Genomic DNA, 18,086 nt, shown 5'->3' with positions numbered 1-18,086 from the left:
TGAAGCAAGACATCTAGAATGGTGCACAGAGCGTAATCCCGCTGCAATAACCAAGGTAAATGACTTTCGTTGGGATATGTAATTATCACATGTAAATCGACCCTTATATCGAATGAACATTTATAACTTTGACAAGTTGCTCCTACGGCTTGGTTTAAAACAGCTGGTAATACAACAGCAACCACGGCACTGAATGCCACGAAATACTCCCATACCGCTATAAGTGTAGGCCCTACTCCAGGCCCATCTTGACGTCATCCCCGATGCCCCAGTCCCCGTCCCTTTCCCTGTGTGGCAGCTGCCCAGGTAAAGCCTCCCCCTCATCCAGGTCCACACTTCCCTTCCCAGTGGTGCTTGTCCTCTTCAAAGAACCCGGTCTAAACCCCGCACTCTTCGTACTTGAGCTATCATCGAGGGTAAGCTCGGAAGGGGGTCTTCCACTCTTCACAGACGAAACAGTCTCGGAGCGTGATCGCTGCCTCTTGCTTTCAACCTCTGTCTCTAGCTCAGGAGGCGGCGTGGAACAAGGAGTGATCTCTGTACTGGCCGTCACCTCCACGAGCTCAGCGTCGCGGTACCACTTACGCCTCCGTGTGTACTTGCCCCAGCCATCTTGTCCTCGGCGACCGTTTTGCCACTGTTTTGGTTAGTTAGAGCACCTCCAATAATGCTGCAACTTTGACATACCTTGTTATCATAGTAAATCCAACCATTACCTCCACCTTTTGCCTCAGATGTCGCATTTGCCCCTCCTTCGTCGCCGTTACCTGCGCCCTCAACCAACCATTTACTGCCTTTTACCCATCTCCATCGAGCATTTCCTCCATCAACATCAGGCAGCTCAAATTCAGCCTTTGAAGGTGCGGGGTTCAGATGCTCGTCAGTCCAATTTGATCGCTCATATGCGAACAGAGATGTTGTCCATCCCAGACCAACCCATCGTCTCTGGTTCTCGTAAATAATGAACGTGAACTTGACACCCGAAGCATTTGGCCTTCGTTTACTCGCAGCAGAAGCAGCGAGCGATGCCTCTTCGTGATAGTCGTTACTTTTCTGACCCGGCAACTTCGGCTTTGGATGTTTGTCCCGGGTTGGGAGATTCGGCGGTGCATTCCTAGTTGCAAAGTGCAAACCTGTGATCGCCGAGCATACGCGGCGGATAAAGGATGAACGCCATAAAATTTCTCGGGATACTCGAGTTGGTTTTGAATGCCAGGTAATGATAAGCGTCCCTGTCGTCAGAGCAATACGCTTAGTGGTGATGATTCGTAGAGGCGGGAGAGTAAGAAGAAGCCATAATGGAGTAATGAGGATTATTCGTATAAAAAGAGTAGTAAGTGCTGGGCGAGTTGTCGCGGATGTTGCTGTCCGCTGAGTAGACAGGAAGTCTGTCAGCTGTATAAGAGGATCGAGTAGCATATTGCATCTTGCTGTGAACTCCTTGAGAGTTTCAACAATCTCGTCCAATGACTTCTGATGCTTAATATTCGTAGCCTCTGAATCCTCTCTTTTATGCCCTTTCTTCTGCTTCTCTCCAGTCACGCCCGTTGATGATAGAGGTGAGTATCGTCGCGAGTACATCCCCAGAATAAGGCCCAGCACAACCACTACGGGCCCGGCAAATCGTAATATGACATCTCCATATAGAACTGTTGCCCAAAAGAAGGCTACGAGTATGAAACTCTCCCACGAGTCATTGGTTGTCCATGTCAACAATCCCACGAACTTGTTGAGCGGAAGAAGGAACGCGTGTGAATAGGCAAGGGCTCTGGTGATCTGAGGAGGTGTCGCTATGAGCAGTGGTGACTTCTGATGAACGAGTATAGTCGACCTGTGGCGGTTTGCGGAAGATGCATGGGACAGAGATACTGGTGAGAATGCCGCGGTTGTCGTCGGTCGCTGGTCGTTCGCATGATGTATGCTCTCATCGTCGCGGCCCGATGGAGCTGGTGAGGAAGACATCAGGTCGAGCCAGGGCGTGTCCTGGAGGCATTGTTAGCTCTATAAAACGAAAAGAAAGCCTCCAATATCACTGTCGCAGTGAGGGGTGGAGGTCCGACGACCTACAAAAGCCGCCATTTACGACGTCATTTCCAACTGGAACCCTGTCTGGACCAGCGTAGTCGAAGTACAGAGAGACCGCAGAAAAGGAAGGCGCGAGCGAGGAACTACCCCAATTCAAGGAAGGAGATCTTGCAGGAATTCAGATAGATACAAGTTGAAAGTTTGCAGGTGGATTGTAGAGGAAGCTGACAAGTACATACGGTCCTTGAAGTGCTAGAGAAGAAGCCGGGTATTTTTATCACATGCCGATTAGGGCGGACATCCAGCAATCGACTTATATCGCCGGCTTTCCTCACACACGCCGCTAGATGGTAGTAAGTGCTTAGAATATCACCTTCGAAGTTGTTCAGAGACCAAAACAAGTATTACAGATCACAGTAAACATATACAGTAGGCATAAAAGTCCCTGCTTTCGTCGCGGTGATCATGGCTAGTTGTGCAAGTTCGGCCTTGTACCTTAACTTACATACTGGTTTGGACTGGTGTTGTCGCAAGCGCGTACTGGTGGTGTACGTACTTCCCACCCACAGGTCACGCCCGCATTATTCACTGATTGCGCTAAGATAACAATCTTTTCGCGAATGGTAGCCACCAACCTCTCACTTCACACTCTCTCCTGTTCTTCATGCACGAAGCCGACGTCGAAATCATTTCAATACAACACACACCACCGACAATATGTCGAGACCTGCTGGTTTACCACCGCGACCAGTAACTGCTGCGTACGACCTGCGCAGCAGCAACTCCTATCGCCCACTTCCCCCGCCACCAAAGTTGAGCTACGACAACCAGAGCAGAGGTGATTCGTCGCATCGCAACGACGACACATACCGCCCCCGAGATTCCGGTCATCATCGACATGACGAAAACCGTGCGCCAGGAACAAGCGCATATAGAGGCGACCCTCCATCGTTTCCCAGGGGCGGTGCCGATTCATACAGGCCACCGTCGTCGGACTTCTCTTTCAGGCGAGATGCGCCTGAGACCATCGACGTAGCGCGCACTCACGACAGTTATCGTCCATCGGGAGCCACGCGCCACGGCCAAGATCGAGGACCGCGCCACCGTGACGCGCGACAAGACTCCAGCCGGCAAGGCGCACGAGGACGCGGCGGCTACCGCGGTCGCGGAGGATTTTCCAAGAAGGCAGCGGAAAGACCTTTCTTGCAGACCAACCGCGCCCCAACTCCAGAGCTTATGCCGGGTATGGATGAGACTGTGGGGACCGCACCAAAGTACTTGGCAGTTGAAGACATGTCGGATAGCGATGAAGCAGACATGGATGTCTCAGACGATGAAGACTACAAGCCCGAGGACGATGAAGAAGAGCAACCAAAGAAAAAGCAGGTTCGAACGGAAGTAAAGGCTTCCGCGGATGGCGACAGCGTTCCAAGATGGTCGAATCCAGACCCATATACAGCCCTCCCACCTCCAGACGAGTCAAGTGTCAAGAAGAAGGATGTTGTGAAACTAATTAGGAAGGCACGTGTGTCAGCTGGCCTCAATGATGCAGCGAAGACTACTGCAGAGACGGATGACTTCATCTCATTTGATTTTGGCGATGATAATTTGGGGGGTGATGGGGACGAGTCTGATGACGACAGCGTTGTTGAAGTTCTAGGCGCACCAACTGGACCGCGAAATGGCAATTACAGTCACCGCGAAGAGGTCTTGGGACCTAGAGATTCAGCAAAATCCCAGGAGGTAACTACACCAACTGGAAAGTCCCGTCCTATAGACACCTCCACAGATCCGGATCTGGGCAACAGAAAGCGCACATACGACGACAAAATCAAAGGGCCGTCGCTCGTACCAAAGCCAACTCCCAAAGGCCCCGCTACTGGGAGTATTGTTAAGGAGTGGAAAGCCAAAGCAGGGATTGATGACACGCCATGGCTTGCCAATCACTATCCCTCTGCAAATATGGGTTCATGGTACGTCTAGCTCTTCGTCACTATTTGTACTAGCCCTAACATATATAGGCTTCACATGGAAATTATGGACTTCTTCCATCGTTTCAAACCTGCAGAGGTGGAAGAAAACATGCGTGGCGCACTCATTAGTGATCTACGCCGAGCCGTTCAAAAGGTTTGGCACGATGCTGACATCTTGCCTTTTGGTTCATATCCTGCAGGGCTTTATCTACCAACTGCAGATATGGACTTGGTGTTCGTGTCGCGCGGTTACATGGACGGAGGTTATGGTAAATATACCAACAAAAACGCCCTTTTCCGCTTCAGGGATTTCCTCGACAGAGAGAAGATCGCAGCACCATATTCTATTGAAGTAATTTCCAAGGCCAAGGTGCCTTTGGTTAAGTATATCGATTATTACACTGGCCTCAGGGTAGACGTATCTTTTGAGAACGACACGGGCTTGATAGCCAACAAAACATTCCAGAACTGGAAGGATACATTCCCTGCCATGCCCATTTTGGTTACTATTGTCAAGCAGTTTTTGGCTATGAGAGGCCTCAATGAGCCTGTGAACGGTGGTATTGGCGGATTCACTGTTACGTGTCTGGTTGTCAGCTTACTACAGCACATGCCTCAAATCCAGAGCGGAAACATGATCCCAGAGCATCACCTGGGCGAGATTCTCATGGAATTCTTCGACCTTTATGGCAATGAATTCAATGTCACCTCCACGGCAATCCAGTTGAAGCCACCTGCATATGTATCGAAGGCAAGCATATACCATTCTAACGCTTTAGTCATACATAAATCTAATACGTCACAGAATAATGCCAGACAGATCGTCTACCGTGCGGGTAACCTTGATAGATTCTCCATCATCGACCCGAACAACTCATCGAACGACATCAGCGGTGGCTCCCACAACACCCAAGCCATCCGCAAGGCCTTCTCGCGGGCATTCGATGACCTATTCAAGCACATGAGCGATCTATCCAGCAAATCCATCGAGGAGCGCAGAGGCCAGAGCGTCCTCGGCGTTATCCTCGGCGGCAACTACTCGAGCTTCGAGGTCCAGCGCAACCACCTCGAGCGCATCTGGCAGAAAGAGCACGACCGCAGATGAACAAGTGTACGACTACGACGTTGTAACGAAACGGGATGTATATTACCCCAAGGAGCTCCGGATAGGAACACACAAGGGTGGGAAAAATAGGTGGCGGCGGTTGTCTTAAGGCGTATGGCGCGTGAAAACATACGATACCCAACTGAGCGAGATAGCTCAACAGTTTAGCATTCAGAAACCTCTCTATAGTCTTGTTGGCCTTGGCTCCCATCATTCACATTCGATAGACAGATTTTTGTTTCCTCTTCCCCTTTTTTTCAATCCCAGTGGATGCAAAAACAGTGACTGACACGGTATCTAGGGATCTCGCTCAGACGGCTCAATTCAAGCAGCCTGTGCCGACCGCAGATCTCAGATACCGACCGAGATGGCTGATTTCGACAGTGCTTTTGGGAAAGGTGTTACGCTAACTTGCACAGCAGAGCATTTTTTACAACGGCTGCCATTCTTAGGAGTGTGCTGCTCGTTTTGAGGAGTTCAGGGGGTGTTCTTTGAACGAATTCGCTTGCTTTCCGCTGCCATAGCGCCTTGTGCGTTTGTGGTGGCGGGTTCGACTGCGAGCATTCTTTCTCACTTTAGAGGCACTTGATGTGTTGCTACGGAGAGGAATTGTAATCACGAGGTCTGGGTCCCAGGTGTTTTTTAAATTCGCTCAATGGTTGTCATATTCATTCACTATGAGAAAGAAGCTTTTGCAAACTCTCTCGAAACTCTCTCGCTCACTCGCTCACTCGCTCAGATAATACCTGTCATAACGCCCCGCCGAAACTGCCAATGACCACCTAAAGTAAAAACAATTGATCTCCGATTCCGTAAACCCCCCCCCGCCTGCCGAATCAAGCAAAAAACACCAGTCATAAACGCGTCGCTCATTCCAGTCCACCACTCACGCCAATCCTCCACCACTAGCGCTCTCCCCGACTCTCACATCATCCACCTCAATCGTTCCAGCAACTCTTTCCTCATCCCTCCCCCTCATAACACTCGCAGTCGTACTAACACTCTCGCTCCTCGTGCGACTCTCATCCTCTCTCGCACGTCTCCCCTCCCTAACCATCCTCTCCAAATCCCGAATCTTCTGCTTCAACGCATCATTCTCTCTCTTCACAGCCTCAAGCTCATGTCGATGATACACCGCCTCCTCATACCGCCCCGTCGTCTGCACAGACGTGATAGGCTGCCCATCTCCGTTGGACAGCTGCGGAATCTGTCCCCCAGACAACTCGCGGTGCTGCGACGAGAAGGACGGACGCATGGGGTACGTGTGCGAGAACTCAGAATGCTGGTACGAGCTACTCGAAGTCAGAGGCGGGACGGGCGACGAGGCCCCAGAGCGCCGCGAACTGGTAATGCTATTCTGGCGACTCAAACTGAGTGATTGCGTCGTCGAGTCATGGCGCGGAAGCGTGCCGCGAGTGCGCTCAGAGCTGGAGGGCGCGTAGACGCTGGCCATGCTGCCTGCTACGCCCGCGGTGGTGGAGGCGGCAGATGCGGCGGCGATGCTGCGCGCGCTGGCGGCGGAGGAGGAGCGGTGGTGGCGCCGGGTTGAGGGGAGGGGGTGGGAGGGGCCTGAGAGGAGGTGGTTGGAGTGGTGGTCTGAGGCGTCGGGGAGGCCGGCGCGCTCGGAGGTTGAGGAGGTGTTGGAGACGACGGACGCGTTTTGGGCGGCGCGGAGGAGGGAGAGTTCGCGGGTTAGGCGGTTGACCTGGGGGGTGTTTGTTAGTTTGGGTGGTTGCTACGAGGGATGGGAGGTTGGGGGTTGAGGTTGGGAACTTACGACTGCTTCTTGTTCTTTCTCAAGCTGGAGATGTATGTCCGCTGCTGTGAGTGGGCGGGGGTGTCTCAAGGGGCCCGGACCAGTTCCAACGCCCGTATTGTCAGTCGTGAATGTTGGAAACGCAGTTGTCGCCTGCGCGCCAGCAGGTTGAGAGGCAGCCATGAACGCGTTTGTATTCGAAGGTAGGATGTTAGGAACAGGTGGTGAGAGAGGAACAGTCGGGGGCGAGGGCATCTGCTGCGACGCACGGCGAGACGAGGGGGTTCCTGTAACGCGGGGTGATTGTTGAGAGATTGGGCGCGGCGATGGGGGAACAGAGTTGAGGTCTGGCGCCATGGTTGTTTTCTCGTTCTGTTGCGTTCGGAATCAACGGACGCTTCGTGGCAACAAAGGTGAGCTCAGTTAGGACATTCTCTAAGAAAATTTGAAGCTGTGAACAAACAATCGATTGTTGAATCTAGGGGTCACGGTGCTTGTACTCAGTTATGCATTGTAGTGTTAGCCTCGCTTGGCTGTCGATCACGTGAATTATTGCATTTGTACTTCGTGCTTGTACCTTGGGGGTTGCTTGTTGGTTCAAAACCGCTATGACGTAGTGGGGTCTTGTGTCATGGTGGGGTGGAGGGAGTAGGACTTGATATATGATTCTTACCCACCATTTATATATTCCAATCCTCTTGAATACTGTAATTTAGTTATCCTACTTCTGTATTTACAATCTGAAAGTGAGTCCGGCTTCAGTTCTTCAACATTGGCCTGTACGCTCCCTTAAAGCTAACAGCTTCCAAAGCATATCCGACGTAACCACACACACATTATCAAAACCTCAAATACACAAAATGTCTTCCCAAAACCAAGGCCGCGAATCTCCTCCAGCAGAGAAGCAATCCGATGCCCAGAAGGCCGCTCCTTCCTCAGGACAAGGCGTCAGCGACAAGCCCAACACCGAACAGTCTGCCAAGGACCAGCTCAAGGTATGTTGATGCGAAGCATTCATTCTGATATATATTTATAGTAGCTAACACTTTCAAACCAGGGTCTTGAATCCAACCCAAAGGGTCCGATGGAGAATTATTTGGAGGAGAAATTTGCGAAAGGTTTCCCGCAGAAAAAGTATTAACGTGTTCAAGGAGAGGTTGTAATAATAGTATAATGATCGAAACATGTAAATTACGTAGCCACTTGAAGCTATATAGCTGAAAAGATTACATCTTTCCACTCGAATTTCTAATGTGCACAAAGCTACAATACAATCACCCAATATACAAAAGGCCGTATACAATTCAATTGGCCAAAGTGTTTTCATTCCACTACCTAACGCAATTCGAAGCTATCTTAAAAATGCTCCTGCGGGCCCCAAGTCCAAAATCAATATCCCCTTGCTCAGCAAACTGACAAAATCCTTGTAACTTCATAATTTGATATAACAATCAATGTATTTGCGGCTTTCGTATTCGATTTACTGCTTGGCGGTAGAGTCCAGTGGCTGGATCTTCGTGCTATCGAGAGGCGCCGTCTGTGACGTAGCGGCATCTTGCGTAGTAGAGGCAGCTATGGCGACCCAGTCAGCATCATCAAGGATACAGCCCCCCAGAGATATGAAATCCAACCTAAGAAGTCTTGCCACATCCGGTGCAGGCACACTTGCCCTTTGCACACGAGCAGTTCTTTGAATCACCTCCACAGTTACAAGTAGTCTTGCCCGAGCTTGCGGCTTGGCTTGCGGCTTCAGTCCTCGATGCCTTTGGGCACGAGGCGCAGGCACACTGGCCCACTTCGCAGGAACAGATCTCGTTGTCGCCGCCGCATGAGCAGGTGGTCTTATCGGTGCCTGGCACTGCCTTCTTTGACTTGCCGGACTTCGCGCATCCGGCGCAGTCGCAGGTGCCGGGGGCACAGGTGCAAATAGAAGAATCAGATCCGCACTTACAAGTGGTGCCAGCTTCCTCCTTCTTGAGGTCGGCGAGACGGCGAGCCTCGCGGTGGATATCCTCGACCTGCTTCTGGGTTTGGGAGTAGAACTGGACAACCTTCTGGCCGGTTGGCGTCTCGGCGGCCTTCTCGTAGTATGATGCTAGGCCCTGGAAGAGACCTTGGGCCTTGGTGGAGATACCGTAGGATTGGTCCGCAGACTTGGCCTTCTCGGTGGCCTTGTACTTGTTGTCGAGGTTTTGGAGCGTAGTCAGGAAGCGGCTGGAGATACCGTGCTTGTGGTCAAGGTCGAGCGCGCGTTGCGAAGCTTGGTCGCCGATAACGTAGCCGTGGGCGAGGTACTCGGCGATGATACGGGAGCGGGGCTTCTCCTCCTGGGTAATCTCGTCGCTGTCCTTCTCGCGGTGGGCCTCATCGAACTCCTTAGCACCCTCGGCACCGGTCACGGAAACCTGGGACTTTCCAAGCTGGGTGTTGTCCAGTAGAAGAGCTGTCTTTGCTGCGGTCTCCTTCTCGAACACAACTTCTGCGCTTTGGGAGTCTGCGCCGGAGGTGATTTCAATGGACTTGATCTTTCCGCAGAACGAGAAGAAGCTGGTTTAATGTTAGCCTGGAACTTCATGCGACATCAGTTGACGCCAGAAATTGAAAACTTACTCAGTTACCTCCTTCTTCGATGTCGAACTCGAGATGTTCTTGACGTAAACAGTGTTGGCCGACATATTGGCGTATGTGGGTGGTGACGTGATTTGTTTTGAGTGATTTATGGTTTGAGATACCAGTGATTTGATGAAGATAGTATCGAGTGTATCTGTGAATGTTTTGTTTGCAGGAAGACGAGATGGCAACGTTGATTCTTTTTGTACTCCGAAGGTGACGAATATATTGGGCAAAGCCAAGTCATCGGTCGCGCCCGCCACTCGAGCTGGTTCTGGACGCAGTGGGCGGGGTGGTGAGGGGTCGTGGTGACGTCAGCCATATTTACAAGTACGTCGCTTCGAGATTACACTGTGGCTTAGCGTTTTGAAAGATTGCAGATCGACATGTGCGCAGCGATTGCGTACGATGCACGTGTCTTGGCAATTTAAGCATTCTCTAGCATATTATGGTACAGTGTGAACAACTTATATTAAGTTGAGATGCCTAGTTCTAGCCAAGTAGGATAAGCCTAAAATTCTATAGCACGTAGGCTACAGAGGATGATGATCCTGGAAAATCGCCCTTGATAGAACCATGTACGGACTCAACAATCGAGGACGCTGGTGAGGATGCGTTCGACATTTGCCTCAAGTGAGACGGCCTTTCTGGCACTGTCGTAGTTGGAGAATGTGGAGGGAACTCGTGGTGAAGAAGCTCTGGGGTCGGTTCCTCAACATGATGTCGGAATGTGGGTGCTCCAGTCGGTGCTCCAGTTGGGAGTGTAGTAGGGACTGCAGTTGGCGCTTCATCACTATGGGATGGGTTATCCGATGATGATGATGTCGACGGCGCCACTGCTCCCCTATCCACATCCTTCCCCTTATCATTCTTGTTCGCAGCGGCCTCTCTCGCCATAGCAGAGGCTCCGCTGTTTCCCCGCCTCCGGCCCACGCCAGGAAGAACCAGGCTCAATGCGCTCCCACTTATACTGGTGGCACCGCTACCATATACTCCTTTCTTAGCAGCCTTCTCTGCTTTCTTCTCTGCCTTCTCCTTCTTCTTAGCCTCCTTCTTTGCATCCTTCGCCGCCTCCTTCTCGTCCTTTCGCTTGCGCTCCTCTTCTGCAACCAGGCTCTGACGAATAGCTTCCATCATCATCATCTCCTCCAGGTCCTCCACCCGCGACCTCCTGCGCCTCGAGCCAGGGTCAGCCTGTGCCTCACGCTGCCTCTCGGCCTGTTGCTCCGCTAAGGTCGAGAAGGCAGCTAATCGAGCTGCAGTGTCAGGCCCCTGCTCAGTTGGAGTACCCGCACTACTATCCGCTGGGCTACCACGGTTACGAAAACGGCTTGAAAATCCAAAGCTCCTGGTTTCTGAGCCCCCACTTCCCATCATATAGGCAGCTGTATGAAGAGCGGTAGCCGCGGCCGATCTCCGCGCAGCGTGATTCCTGGCATTTGCCAGTTTAGTTGCCCAGTCCGGCCTTACTTTGTCGGTCGTAATAACTGTGGCATCGCTAGCTGATACCGAGGTCGTCCTTCGTCGTCCAGCAATTGGTTTAAGTGAAGGGCTGACTGCGGAATTTAATGACGATGAAGAGGACATTGCAGAGCCATAGCTTGTTGGCCCTAAGTTTGCATATGCCAAGCCCCGCCTGAACGGGGGAGTTTCGTATGTTACCCCAAATTCTGCTTGTTGGCAATAAGGACAATTAGCAGGTTCCGAGACCAAAGTCTCCGGGTTCTCTTGGACAGGAGGTGGAGGAGGTGAAGGATTTGAGGGATCGTTATGCTCGTGCTCCGGAGGATGAGGGTCCGGCCGCTTAATCTGTACGAAGCACTCGGAGCAGATGGGCTGGTCGCAGCACCGAGTTTTGTTTAGGTATGGTGGATAGTATATGAAGCAGATCGGGCACTCCGTCGCATCTTTGTATAGAAATGCTTCCATACGCAAGCCGTTAACGTAAGGATCGACGGGTAGTTGAACCTCGCGAGGTACTATGTCGCTTTGGGGTGGGTTTTTCGAGGTTAAAGATGCGAGAGTCTTCGACCGTGGGCGGAATGGCGATGTCGCTTGCAGATGAAGCGGTTGGTTAGGAACTGGAGATGACGGCGACAGATGGGAGGAGTTATCTGAGGCGTATGAATCCGACCTTCCGGCGATAGGTACGGTGAGATTGTGGATGTTGTTGCTCGAAGTATGAGGTGATTCAACAGTTGGAGGTCTGTCAAGCTCCAGAGGTATTTCGTCCGGAGCCGGTATAGGAAGACCCTTTGCGGCGGCAACGAGTTGATGCTCGGTCCATTCATGGTGGAAGTCGTTAAGGCCGTACCAAAATGGTGCTATGCGTCGCTCAATCTAAATGGGTCAGCAATTGAAAGTTGCATGTTGTAATGTGGGCAGCCTACCATAAATTGCCTCACGACTGGTTTGCTGAAGTCCTCAGTGCCGGTATAAACTCCTTGCGTGACCAAGTATCCCCCGTCGACATGCTCTTCCTTCATACTCCTCGTCCGCTCCTTCTCCCTTGCCACCCTTTCCTTCTCTAACCTCCTCGCCTCTCTTTCCTGCTTTGTTTCCCTTCGCACCTCCGGTCCATCGACGGTGTGTGAGGCCGACCCTATGCCCAAGAATGATAGATCATGGCGGCTTCCGCGACCGCTGCGAGCGGAATACGGGTTTGTCGATGGGTTCGCTGATCCCGCTTGTGATGAACTCGCATCCTGGCGACTGTGGTATCCAACAGCAGAGGAAGGTCTCTGCTCCTTTGTTGCGCTGTTCCCCATGGAGGATGTACAGCTGCGGGGACCACCTCGCGACCGAGAAGATGGTCAAACAATAGACGGTGGGGATCGAGGGGTATCTATGGAAAGGTCGAAGAGATTACACCGATGCCGAATTTTCCGGTGTGGTAGATGAAGTAGTGTTGTCGTTCGGGATGGCGGGTTGAACGGCAGGTGTAGTCAGTGTGTATGGGATGTCGTGAGACAGACGGTATGGGATTGCAAGTTGGGTGCGTGAGTAAGGTGAATGGAGTAGTGAGTGCTTAGTAGTGCAGTAGAGTAGTAGTAGCGGGCTGCATTCGCTTGATCCGTACGGAAATCCGGTTCCCGGTGGGAGGTGGAGGTGGATGTGGTGGTGGTGGAGGACAGTGGGGTCAGTCAGCTCTGGCCGGTGGTCTTGGGTTGTGAACTCCTCTGGGTGCTGGGTCTGGTTGGGTCTGGTTGGCTCGTTGTTGATTGCTTGATTGTGTGGTTCCAGGCGTGGCGCGCGGTCGATTGTTACCACAAGGGCCGAAAGGGCCAAAAGGGACACCGTCGACGGGGTCTGGCTGGTACTGTAGTGCAATTCTGTATTGTACAGTCAGTAACGGTTCAGTGCCGTCAAGTCCAGTCAATAGAATCAATAAAGTCAAGTACAGAGCACAGTGTAACTCTCCAATAGATTCCCATTACAGACTCCGGCGGCGACGAGAAAGAGGGTACTCCGAACTTAGAGTCCAGTACAGTACTCAGTAGAGTACATATAAAACCCCACCTGCCAGCGCAAGTGAATGGGGTATTTTGTCCCGCGCGTGGCGCAAGTGTGAGTGTGGAGAGAGAAGTGGGTTGGATAAGGATAACACGGCTTATCCCCATGTGATTTATTGTGATTTATTCCGATTTATTGCTCGGCGTGTCTCTCAATAATATAACTCATTTTGAAAGTTGAGAAGATCTTCAAAATTCCTGAAGGGATTTTTTTTCCCTTTAGGCCCCTTACGTACCGTACCACCGACTACATAGTCTGTCTATAATGTACCAAAGAAAAGATTCTTCTTAGTTACAATAAGGGCCACGCACCCAAAAGCGAAAAAGACGCACGAGGAGCTAAATGCGTACATTAGCTAAGCAAGGCACCGTTTCACCAAATCAACCACATCCAAATACAATCGGCTCCCTTGGTAGTCTTGAATCTAACATCGAGAAATTTTATTGGCCAAGGGGAATTTTTCATGCCATGAACTCATTCTGATTCATCACATGTACAGGCGCATACGTGAACGAGGCAGCGCCTTCTTCAAAGGCGTCGACTTCTCAGCCAACAGCGGCTGACCCGGGTATATTGCCAGACAATATTAGCCAGAAGATGCGAGATTAGCTCACTCTACAGAATGATACAGCACAATTTATACTCGAAACATGCGAGGCTGCACTCGTTTAATAGATATCATACGGCTGAACCATGCATAATTACGGGCATTTCAGCCTCCAATTTGCAAGGGTCGCATTTCGATATCTTGTGAATATCTCTCAATTCTCTCAATGAGGTATTTGTTGCTCATTTTCCTCGCTCACTATGACGTCTTATCTTATAACTCCTCTCTATCATATTCTGCAATCGTTGTTGATGGAACCACACGTGCTGCCGAAGAGTCTAAAGAGAGATGTGGATTTACAGCAATTATGAGTAAAATAAAATCTCTCAATCGCCAGAAGCTATAACTGCAAAGAGAAGTTCCGTTGGCTCGAATCGATAATATAATTTCCGAGCTGTGGCCAATCCGTCTCAAAGTCTTTTGGTGGCACCAGTATAAAATTACCTACGATTTAAATCATACATGGAAAATTCACAATAAATAAAAATACTATACATGGCAATCATAAATAATACATCGATAGTAAATATTCAACAAATATTTAACTGATATACAAATACTCTATTTGACATTCGTGAGGCTCATCGGTTCAACACGGCGAGGTCGGCCGCGCCAAGCCGCGGTCAATCCCTTTCCACAGCGGCAAATCCCGTGCCGAGCAAAAAGTTCCTGGAGATCTTTAACTCCGACCTCACTCACCACGCCCTCACACGCACCCTCCCACGCATCAAGGACCGCCATTCCCCGCGCCCTACATCCTCACCATGGTAAATCACCCCATCTCCATCTCCCCCTTCCCTCCCCAAATCCCCACTCGCAGCCCTCCTGCACCCCTTTTGCCTCGCCCCCCCCCGGACCCGAACTCCCAAGCTAACCACTCCCTCTCCCAACAGGCGCACCGCATAATCACCCAAGTCGTGATAACCGGCACGCGCGTCCTCGGCCGCGCCTTCACCGAAGCCTACAAGCAAGCCGCCGCCTCCTCGCAATACCAAAAAGCGCAAGCCAAAGCGAACGGTGGCGCCGGCGGGGCAGGGTACGCGCACTCCGGCCTCACGCTCGAAGAGGCGTGCAAGATCCTCAATGTTAAGCCTCCCAAGGGCGGGAAGACGGATATGGAGGACGTGACGGAGCGATTTAAGAAGTTGTTTGATGTCAATGATCCGAAGAAGGGGGGAAGTTTTTATCTGCAGAGTAAAGTCCTCAGGGCACGGGAGAGGATCGAGAGTGAGGCGAGGAAGGCGGAGGAGGCGGAGAGTAGGGAGGAGGAGCTGAAGAAGGGGTGGAAACCGAAGGTATTCAAGGATAGGTAGTTGTGTGGTTGGGGTGGCGTTAACGCTGAATAGAGCTGAGAATCGTGAATTACTGCTCTTTTTGCGGCGGGCAAAGAAGGGGGGAGGGGAGGGAGAAAATCGACAACCTACGACGACAATTTCGAGGATGGATCGGTTACCATCAATCATCTCGCCCACTTTCCGGCTGCGAGAGCAACAGCAAATCTTCACTCTGTATTGGACATAGCAACGGCGTTTTGGGTTTGGGTGTACGAGAGAGAGAGAGGGGGGGTGAAAGGGAGATGTATGTTGAGCTTGTAAATGTACGATATATTGATAAGACTGGGGAGCATTGGGGGGGCTTTTAGAACGTTGAAAATTACGGGTACAAAGTTAAATTAAATGTAAGAACAAGTTTTGATTCATGCAAGAAAATCATCTAAAGACAACTATGCTCTGATATGTGACCCTTTCACCTCGAAAAAACCAGCAAATGTATCCTCCTATTCATGGCACACACCAGTTACATCCTGGGAAAACGCCAAACATGCATGCAGTATTAAAATTTGAGTCCGAAGAGTGGTATGGGTGGCAGAGACACCCAGCCAACGAAGAATGAGCTCAAGTGTAAAATGACGAAGTCGAAATTGTGTATGTATTTGTACGCGTAGCTTAGTTACCAGCCGGCGCAGTGAGGATCGAGAACTGTCCACCAGCACCGGCGAAGTTGAGCTTCTTGCCGCGAACAGCAGTGTTGTCGATGTGAGTCGCAATATCGACATCATCATCACTTCCCTGACCAGTCTGGTAATTGGCACTGAAGCCCCAGCTGTAAGCCTTGCCATCAGTGTCGACGGCGAAGGAGTTGTCACCGCCAGCAGCAACAGTAGCAGCCTTGATGCCTGGAACGACGACTGGAACTGTAACCATGCGAGGGTTCTCGCGCTCATCAAAAGTAATGTGCTCCTTGGGAACCTTGGAGATATCGACACCAAGTTGGCCTCCATCGGAACGGCCCCATGCGAGAAGCTCGCCCTTATCGGTGCAAGCAATGGAATGGTGACCTCCACCGGTAATCTCCTTGATGTTGTAGGGCTTGAGCTCGGTAACCTCTGTTGGTTTCGGGATCACAGCGTTGTCCTCACCAGCACCCTCGACGATGCCACACTCGCCAAAGTTGTTGAGACCCCAGGCAAAGACGCGGCCATCCTTGGCAACAGCGAAGCTGTGGTATGCGCCGGTAGCAACCTGTTCAATCTTGCCACGAGGAAGGCCAAATTCACGGGGAATGAGACCACCAGTGCGAGTGCGCTCCACGACTCTGCGACCAAGCTGGTTCTGCTGGCCACTGCCCCAGGCCCAGACGTTGTTCTTGGCATCAAGAGCAAGGATGTGGTTGGCGCCGGCGGACAAGTTGGTGATCTTCTTCAGCTCTGGGATCTTCATTGGAGTATTTTGCACCATGATCTCTGGAGTGAATCCGAGAATACCGTCATTGCTCTAGAAAATAGTTAGTAGATGACAAAAGTTGCGCCAGGATAGGATACTCACTCTGAAGGTACCCCAGCCCCAAACAGAGCCGTCAGCAGTCACGGCGAACGTAGCGCTATCACTTGCGCAAACTTGAGTGAACACGATGCCCTCTGGGAAATGCTTGGGGTCAACGGCTGCAGGTGTGCTTTCACGTGGGTTCATGGCATCCTCATCGTCAGACTCAGAGCCACTGTCACTTCCATCGTCCATGTCCTTGAGACCGCCTTCCCACTTTGTGTCGCGGCCCAGTGCACCCTGATCATTGACACCCCAAGTGAGGATCTTGTTGTCGTGGGTCAAGGCAGCGCAGTGCATGCCTCCAACCGAAATCTGAACGACGCCGACCTTCGAGGCGGACAGGTTCTCATTGAGACGAGGGCGCTTGACATCAATCGGCTTCTTGTTGTCGATTGTCTTGTTGCCCAGACCAAGCTCGCCAGAAGTGCCTTCACCAAAGACGTAGACATCCAGCTTCTGGGTTGGCGCCTTGTTGATCGTGGGGCCGAACTTGACGACCTTGGGTGCTGGCGCTGGAGCTGGCTTTGGGGCCGCCTTCGGCTTTGGTGCCGCTTTGGCCTTTGGAGCGACCTTGGGCTCAGCAACAGCCTCATCCTCGGAGGCCTCTTCTTCTTCAGATGACTCCTCTTCCTCGACCTTCTTGGGCTCGGCTTTCTTTGGTTTGGCGGCCGCCTTCTTTGGCTTGGCAGCCTCGGTTTTCTTCTCCGGAACCGCCTTCTTGACGGGCTTTTTCTCGACAGCGGCCTTCTTGGCGACAGTCGCCTTCTTCGATTCGGCCGCCTTTGGCACGGCGATCTTGCGGGCTGCGGCTATTTGGGGTCAGTTCAATCCAGATTTCATGTTGGAAAGGGCCAAGGAAGGATAAAAACTTACGAGTAGCCCTGGTCTTCTTCAAAGCGGTCTCTTCACCGACCGGCGCAGCTGCTTTGCGCTTTGGTGCCATCTTGGTGCTAGGACTAAAGAGTCAATGGATTGTTCTGATGTATGTAGTTGGGTTGATTCGTGGTGCGATTCTCGAAAGCGCCAGAAATTGCGACGCGTGCGGCGAACAGACGAGAAGCGAAGTATTAACACAAGGGTGAAATAAAGGTAAGTAGCAAAATTATGAAGAGCGGAAGTGGATATTGCAGTGTGCAATATGAACGAGTATGAACCGCTCAAAGAGGTTGTTGAAAAAAAATTCAAGTACGCCAGCTCACAACAAAGAAGCCCTCGATGTTTATAGCCTCGCGCGCGCAATGAAATAATATTGGATCGGAGTGGACGGCACGTACCCGTTTTCGTGGCCTGCGATGGTACCTGCAGGGGGGATAGCTGCCTTTCTGGCACGCAAAAAGTAACCCATTTTTGAAATGGGGATTTTGATTGGTTGGGAGGGAAAGTTTGGTTTTCTTTGATGAGTAAGCAGTTATTTCGAGACCCCGTTTGTGAAGATCATATTCACCAGAGAGTAATTGATTGAGTCGAGAGGTTTTTGAATATAACAAGATTGTCGAAATAATTGAAGAAGAAGAAAGAATTAAGGAAGGAAGGAACGAAGGGTGTTTTATTTTTTATTCAAGGTCGCTCCTGCCAGTTTGAGAGCTCCAGCATTTGAAGCTACTGTGAGATCCTCGATATCACGGGCACAATGGTAAACCTACAAGCTAAGACAAACTAAGTTCTAACAATA

At 51.2% G+C, this 18,086-nt stretch overlaps 8 protein-coding genes across 8 annotated transcripts; 3 read left to right on the top strand and 5 right to left on the bottom strand.

The window, feature by feature from the left end:
• Positions 1–23: 23 nt before the first annotated feature.
• On the bottom strand, positions 24–2,537 carry PEX30 (peroxisome- protein). Its single transcript, XM_018270420.2, has 3 exons — positions 2,068–2,537; positions 688–1,983; positions 24–637 (listed from the first exon to the last, which is right to left on the bottom strand). Exons 1-3 carry the CDS (start codon positions 2,077–2,079, stop codon positions 233–235), a joined length of 1,713 nt encoding a protein of 570 aa, XP_018134795.1. The 5' UTR covers positions 2,080–2,537; the 3' UTR covers positions 24–232.
• A 67-nt stretch (positions 2,538–2,604) lies between these two features.
• VE01_00891 (uncharacterized protein) lies at positions 2,605–5,333 on the top strand. The gene is made up of 3 exons (XM_059463309.1): positions 2,605–3,998; positions 4,047–4,749; positions 4,804–5,333. The coding sequence occupies exons 1-3, from the start codon at positions 2,743–2,745 to the stop codon at positions 5,101–5,103; spliced, it is 2,259 nt and encodes a 752-aa protein (XP_059320091.1). The 5' UTR covers positions 2,605–2,742; the 3' UTR covers positions 5,104–5,333.
• Positions 5,334–5,486: 153 nt separating this feature from the next.
• On the bottom strand, positions 5,487–7,435 carry VE01_00890 (uncharacterized protein). Its single transcript, XM_018270418.2, has 2 exons — positions 6,881–7,435; positions 5,487–6,808 (listed from the first exon to the last, which is right to left on the bottom strand). Exons 1-2 carry the CDS (start codon positions 7,214–7,216, stop codon positions 5,990–5,992), a joined length of 1,155 nt encoding a protein of 384 aa, XP_018134797.1. The 5' UTR covers positions 7,217–7,435; the 3' UTR covers positions 5,487–5,989.
• Positions 7,436–7,500: 65 nt separating this feature from the next.
• VE01_00889 (uncharacterized protein) lies at positions 7,501–8,097 on the top strand. Its single transcript, XM_018270417.2, has 3 exons — positions 7,501–7,605; positions 7,671–7,854; positions 7,917–8,097. Exons 2-3 carry the CDS (start codon positions 7,720–7,722, stop codon positions 7,998–8,000), a joined length of 219 nt encoding a protein of 72 aa, XP_018134614.1. The 5' UTR covers positions 7,501–7,605; positions 7,671–7,719; the 3' UTR covers positions 8,001–8,097.
• A 393-nt stretch (positions 8,098–8,490) lies between these two features.
• On the bottom strand, positions 8,491–9,534 carry VE01_00888 (uncharacterized protein; the record flags this gene model as incomplete). The annotated part of the gene is made up of 2 exons (XM_018270416.1): positions 8,491–9,406; positions 9,470–9,534. The coding sequence occupies 2 exons, from the start codon at positions 9,532–9,534 to the stop codon at positions 8,491–8,493; spliced, it is 981 nt and encodes a 326-aa protein (XP_018134615.1).
• A 454-nt stretch (positions 9,535–9,988) lies between these two features.
• Positions 9,989–12,237, bottom strand: SIP5 (SNF1-interacting protein; the record flags this gene model as incomplete). The annotated part of the gene is made up of 2 exons (XM_018270415.1): positions 9,989–11,809; positions 11,860–12,237. The coding sequence occupies 2 exons, from the start codon at positions 12,235–12,237 to the stop codon at positions 9,989–9,991; spliced, it is 2,199 nt and encodes a 732-aa protein (XP_018134608.1).
• A 2,044-nt stretch (positions 12,238–14,281) lies between these two features.
• Positions 14,282–15,279, top strand: PAM16 (mitochondrial import inner membrane translocase subunit TIM16). The gene is made up of 3 exons (XM_059463308.1): positions 14,282–14,356; positions 14,483–14,884; positions 14,936–15,279. Exons 1-3 carry the CDS (start codon positions 14,354–14,356, stop codon positions 14,939–14,941), a joined length of 411 nt encoding a protein of 136 aa, XP_059320070.1. The 5' UTR covers positions 14,282–14,353; the 3' UTR covers positions 14,942–15,279.
• Positions 15,246–17,641, bottom strand: VE01_00885 (uncharacterized protein). Its single transcript, XM_018270413.2, has 3 exons — positions 17,288–17,641; positions 16,415–17,223; positions 15,246–16,363 (listed from the first exon to the last, which is right to left on the bottom strand). Exons 1-3 carry the CDS (start codon positions 17,355–17,357, stop codon positions 15,536–15,538), a joined length of 1,707 nt encoding a protein of 568 aa, XP_018134606.1. The 5' UTR covers positions 17,358–17,641; the 3' UTR covers positions 15,246–15,535.
• Positions 17,642–18,086: the final 445 nt, after the last annotated feature.

The sequence above is a fragment of the Pseudogymnoascus verrucosus genome, assembly GCF_001662655.1.
Source record: "Pseudogymnoascus verrucosus strain UAMH 10579 unplaced genomic scaffold scaffold_2, whole genome shotgun sequence".
Taxonomy (NCBI): domain Eukaryota; kingdom Fungi; phylum Ascomycota; class Leotiomycetes; order Thelebolales; family Thelebolaceae; genus Pseudogymnoascus; species Pseudogymnoascus verrucosus.
This window is presented reverse-complemented; position numbering and strand designations above follow the sequence as displayed.

Bases quoted from the DNA above. Each gene is read 5' to 3' on its own strand.
- PEX30 (XM_018270420.2), bottom strand. The intron at 638-687 runs GTATGTCAAAGT...TAACCAAAACAG, and splicing joins GGATTTACTATGATAACAAG to TGGCAAAACGGTCGCCGAGG.
- VE01_00891 (XM_059463309.1), top strand. From the start codon at position 2,743: ATGTCGAGACCTGCTGGTTTACCACCGCGACCAGTAACTGCTGCGTAC. The intron at 3,999-4,046 runs GTACGTCTAGCT...TAACATATATAG, and splicing joins TCTGCAAATATGGGTTCATG to GCTTCACATGGAAATTATGG. The intron at 4,750-4,803 runs GCAAGCATATAC...AATACGTCACAG, and splicing joins CACCTGCATATGTATCGAAG to AATAATGCCAGACAGATCGT.
- VE01_00890 (XM_018270418.2), bottom strand. From the start codon at position 7,216: ATGGCGCCAGACCTCAACTCTGTTCCCCCATCGCCGCGCCCAATCTCT. The intron at 6,809-6,880 runs GTAAGTTCCCAA...AACACCCCCCAG, and splicing joins AGAAAGAACAAGAAGCAGTC to GTCAACCGCCTAACCCGCGA.
- VE01_00889 (XM_018270417.2), top strand. From the start codon at position 7,720: ATGTCTTCCCAAAACCAAGGCCGCGAATCTCCTCCAGCAGAGAAGCAA. The intron at 7,855-7,916 runs GTATGTTGATGC...CTTTCAAACCAG, and splicing joins CTGCCAAGGACCAGCTCAAG to GGTCTTGAATCCAACCCAAA.
- VE01_00885 (XM_018270413.2), bottom strand. From the start codon at position 17,357: ATGGCACCAAAGCGCAAAGCAGCTGCGCCGGTCGGTGAAGAGACCGCT. The intron at 17,224-17,287 runs GTAAGTTTTTAT...GACCCCAAATAG, and splicing joins GAAGAAGACCAGGGCTACTC to CCGCAGCCCGCAAGATCGCC. The intron at 16,364-16,414 runs GTGAGTATCCTA...ACTATTTTCTAG, and splicing joins GGGGCTGGGGTACCTTCAGA to AGCAATGACGGTATTCTCGG.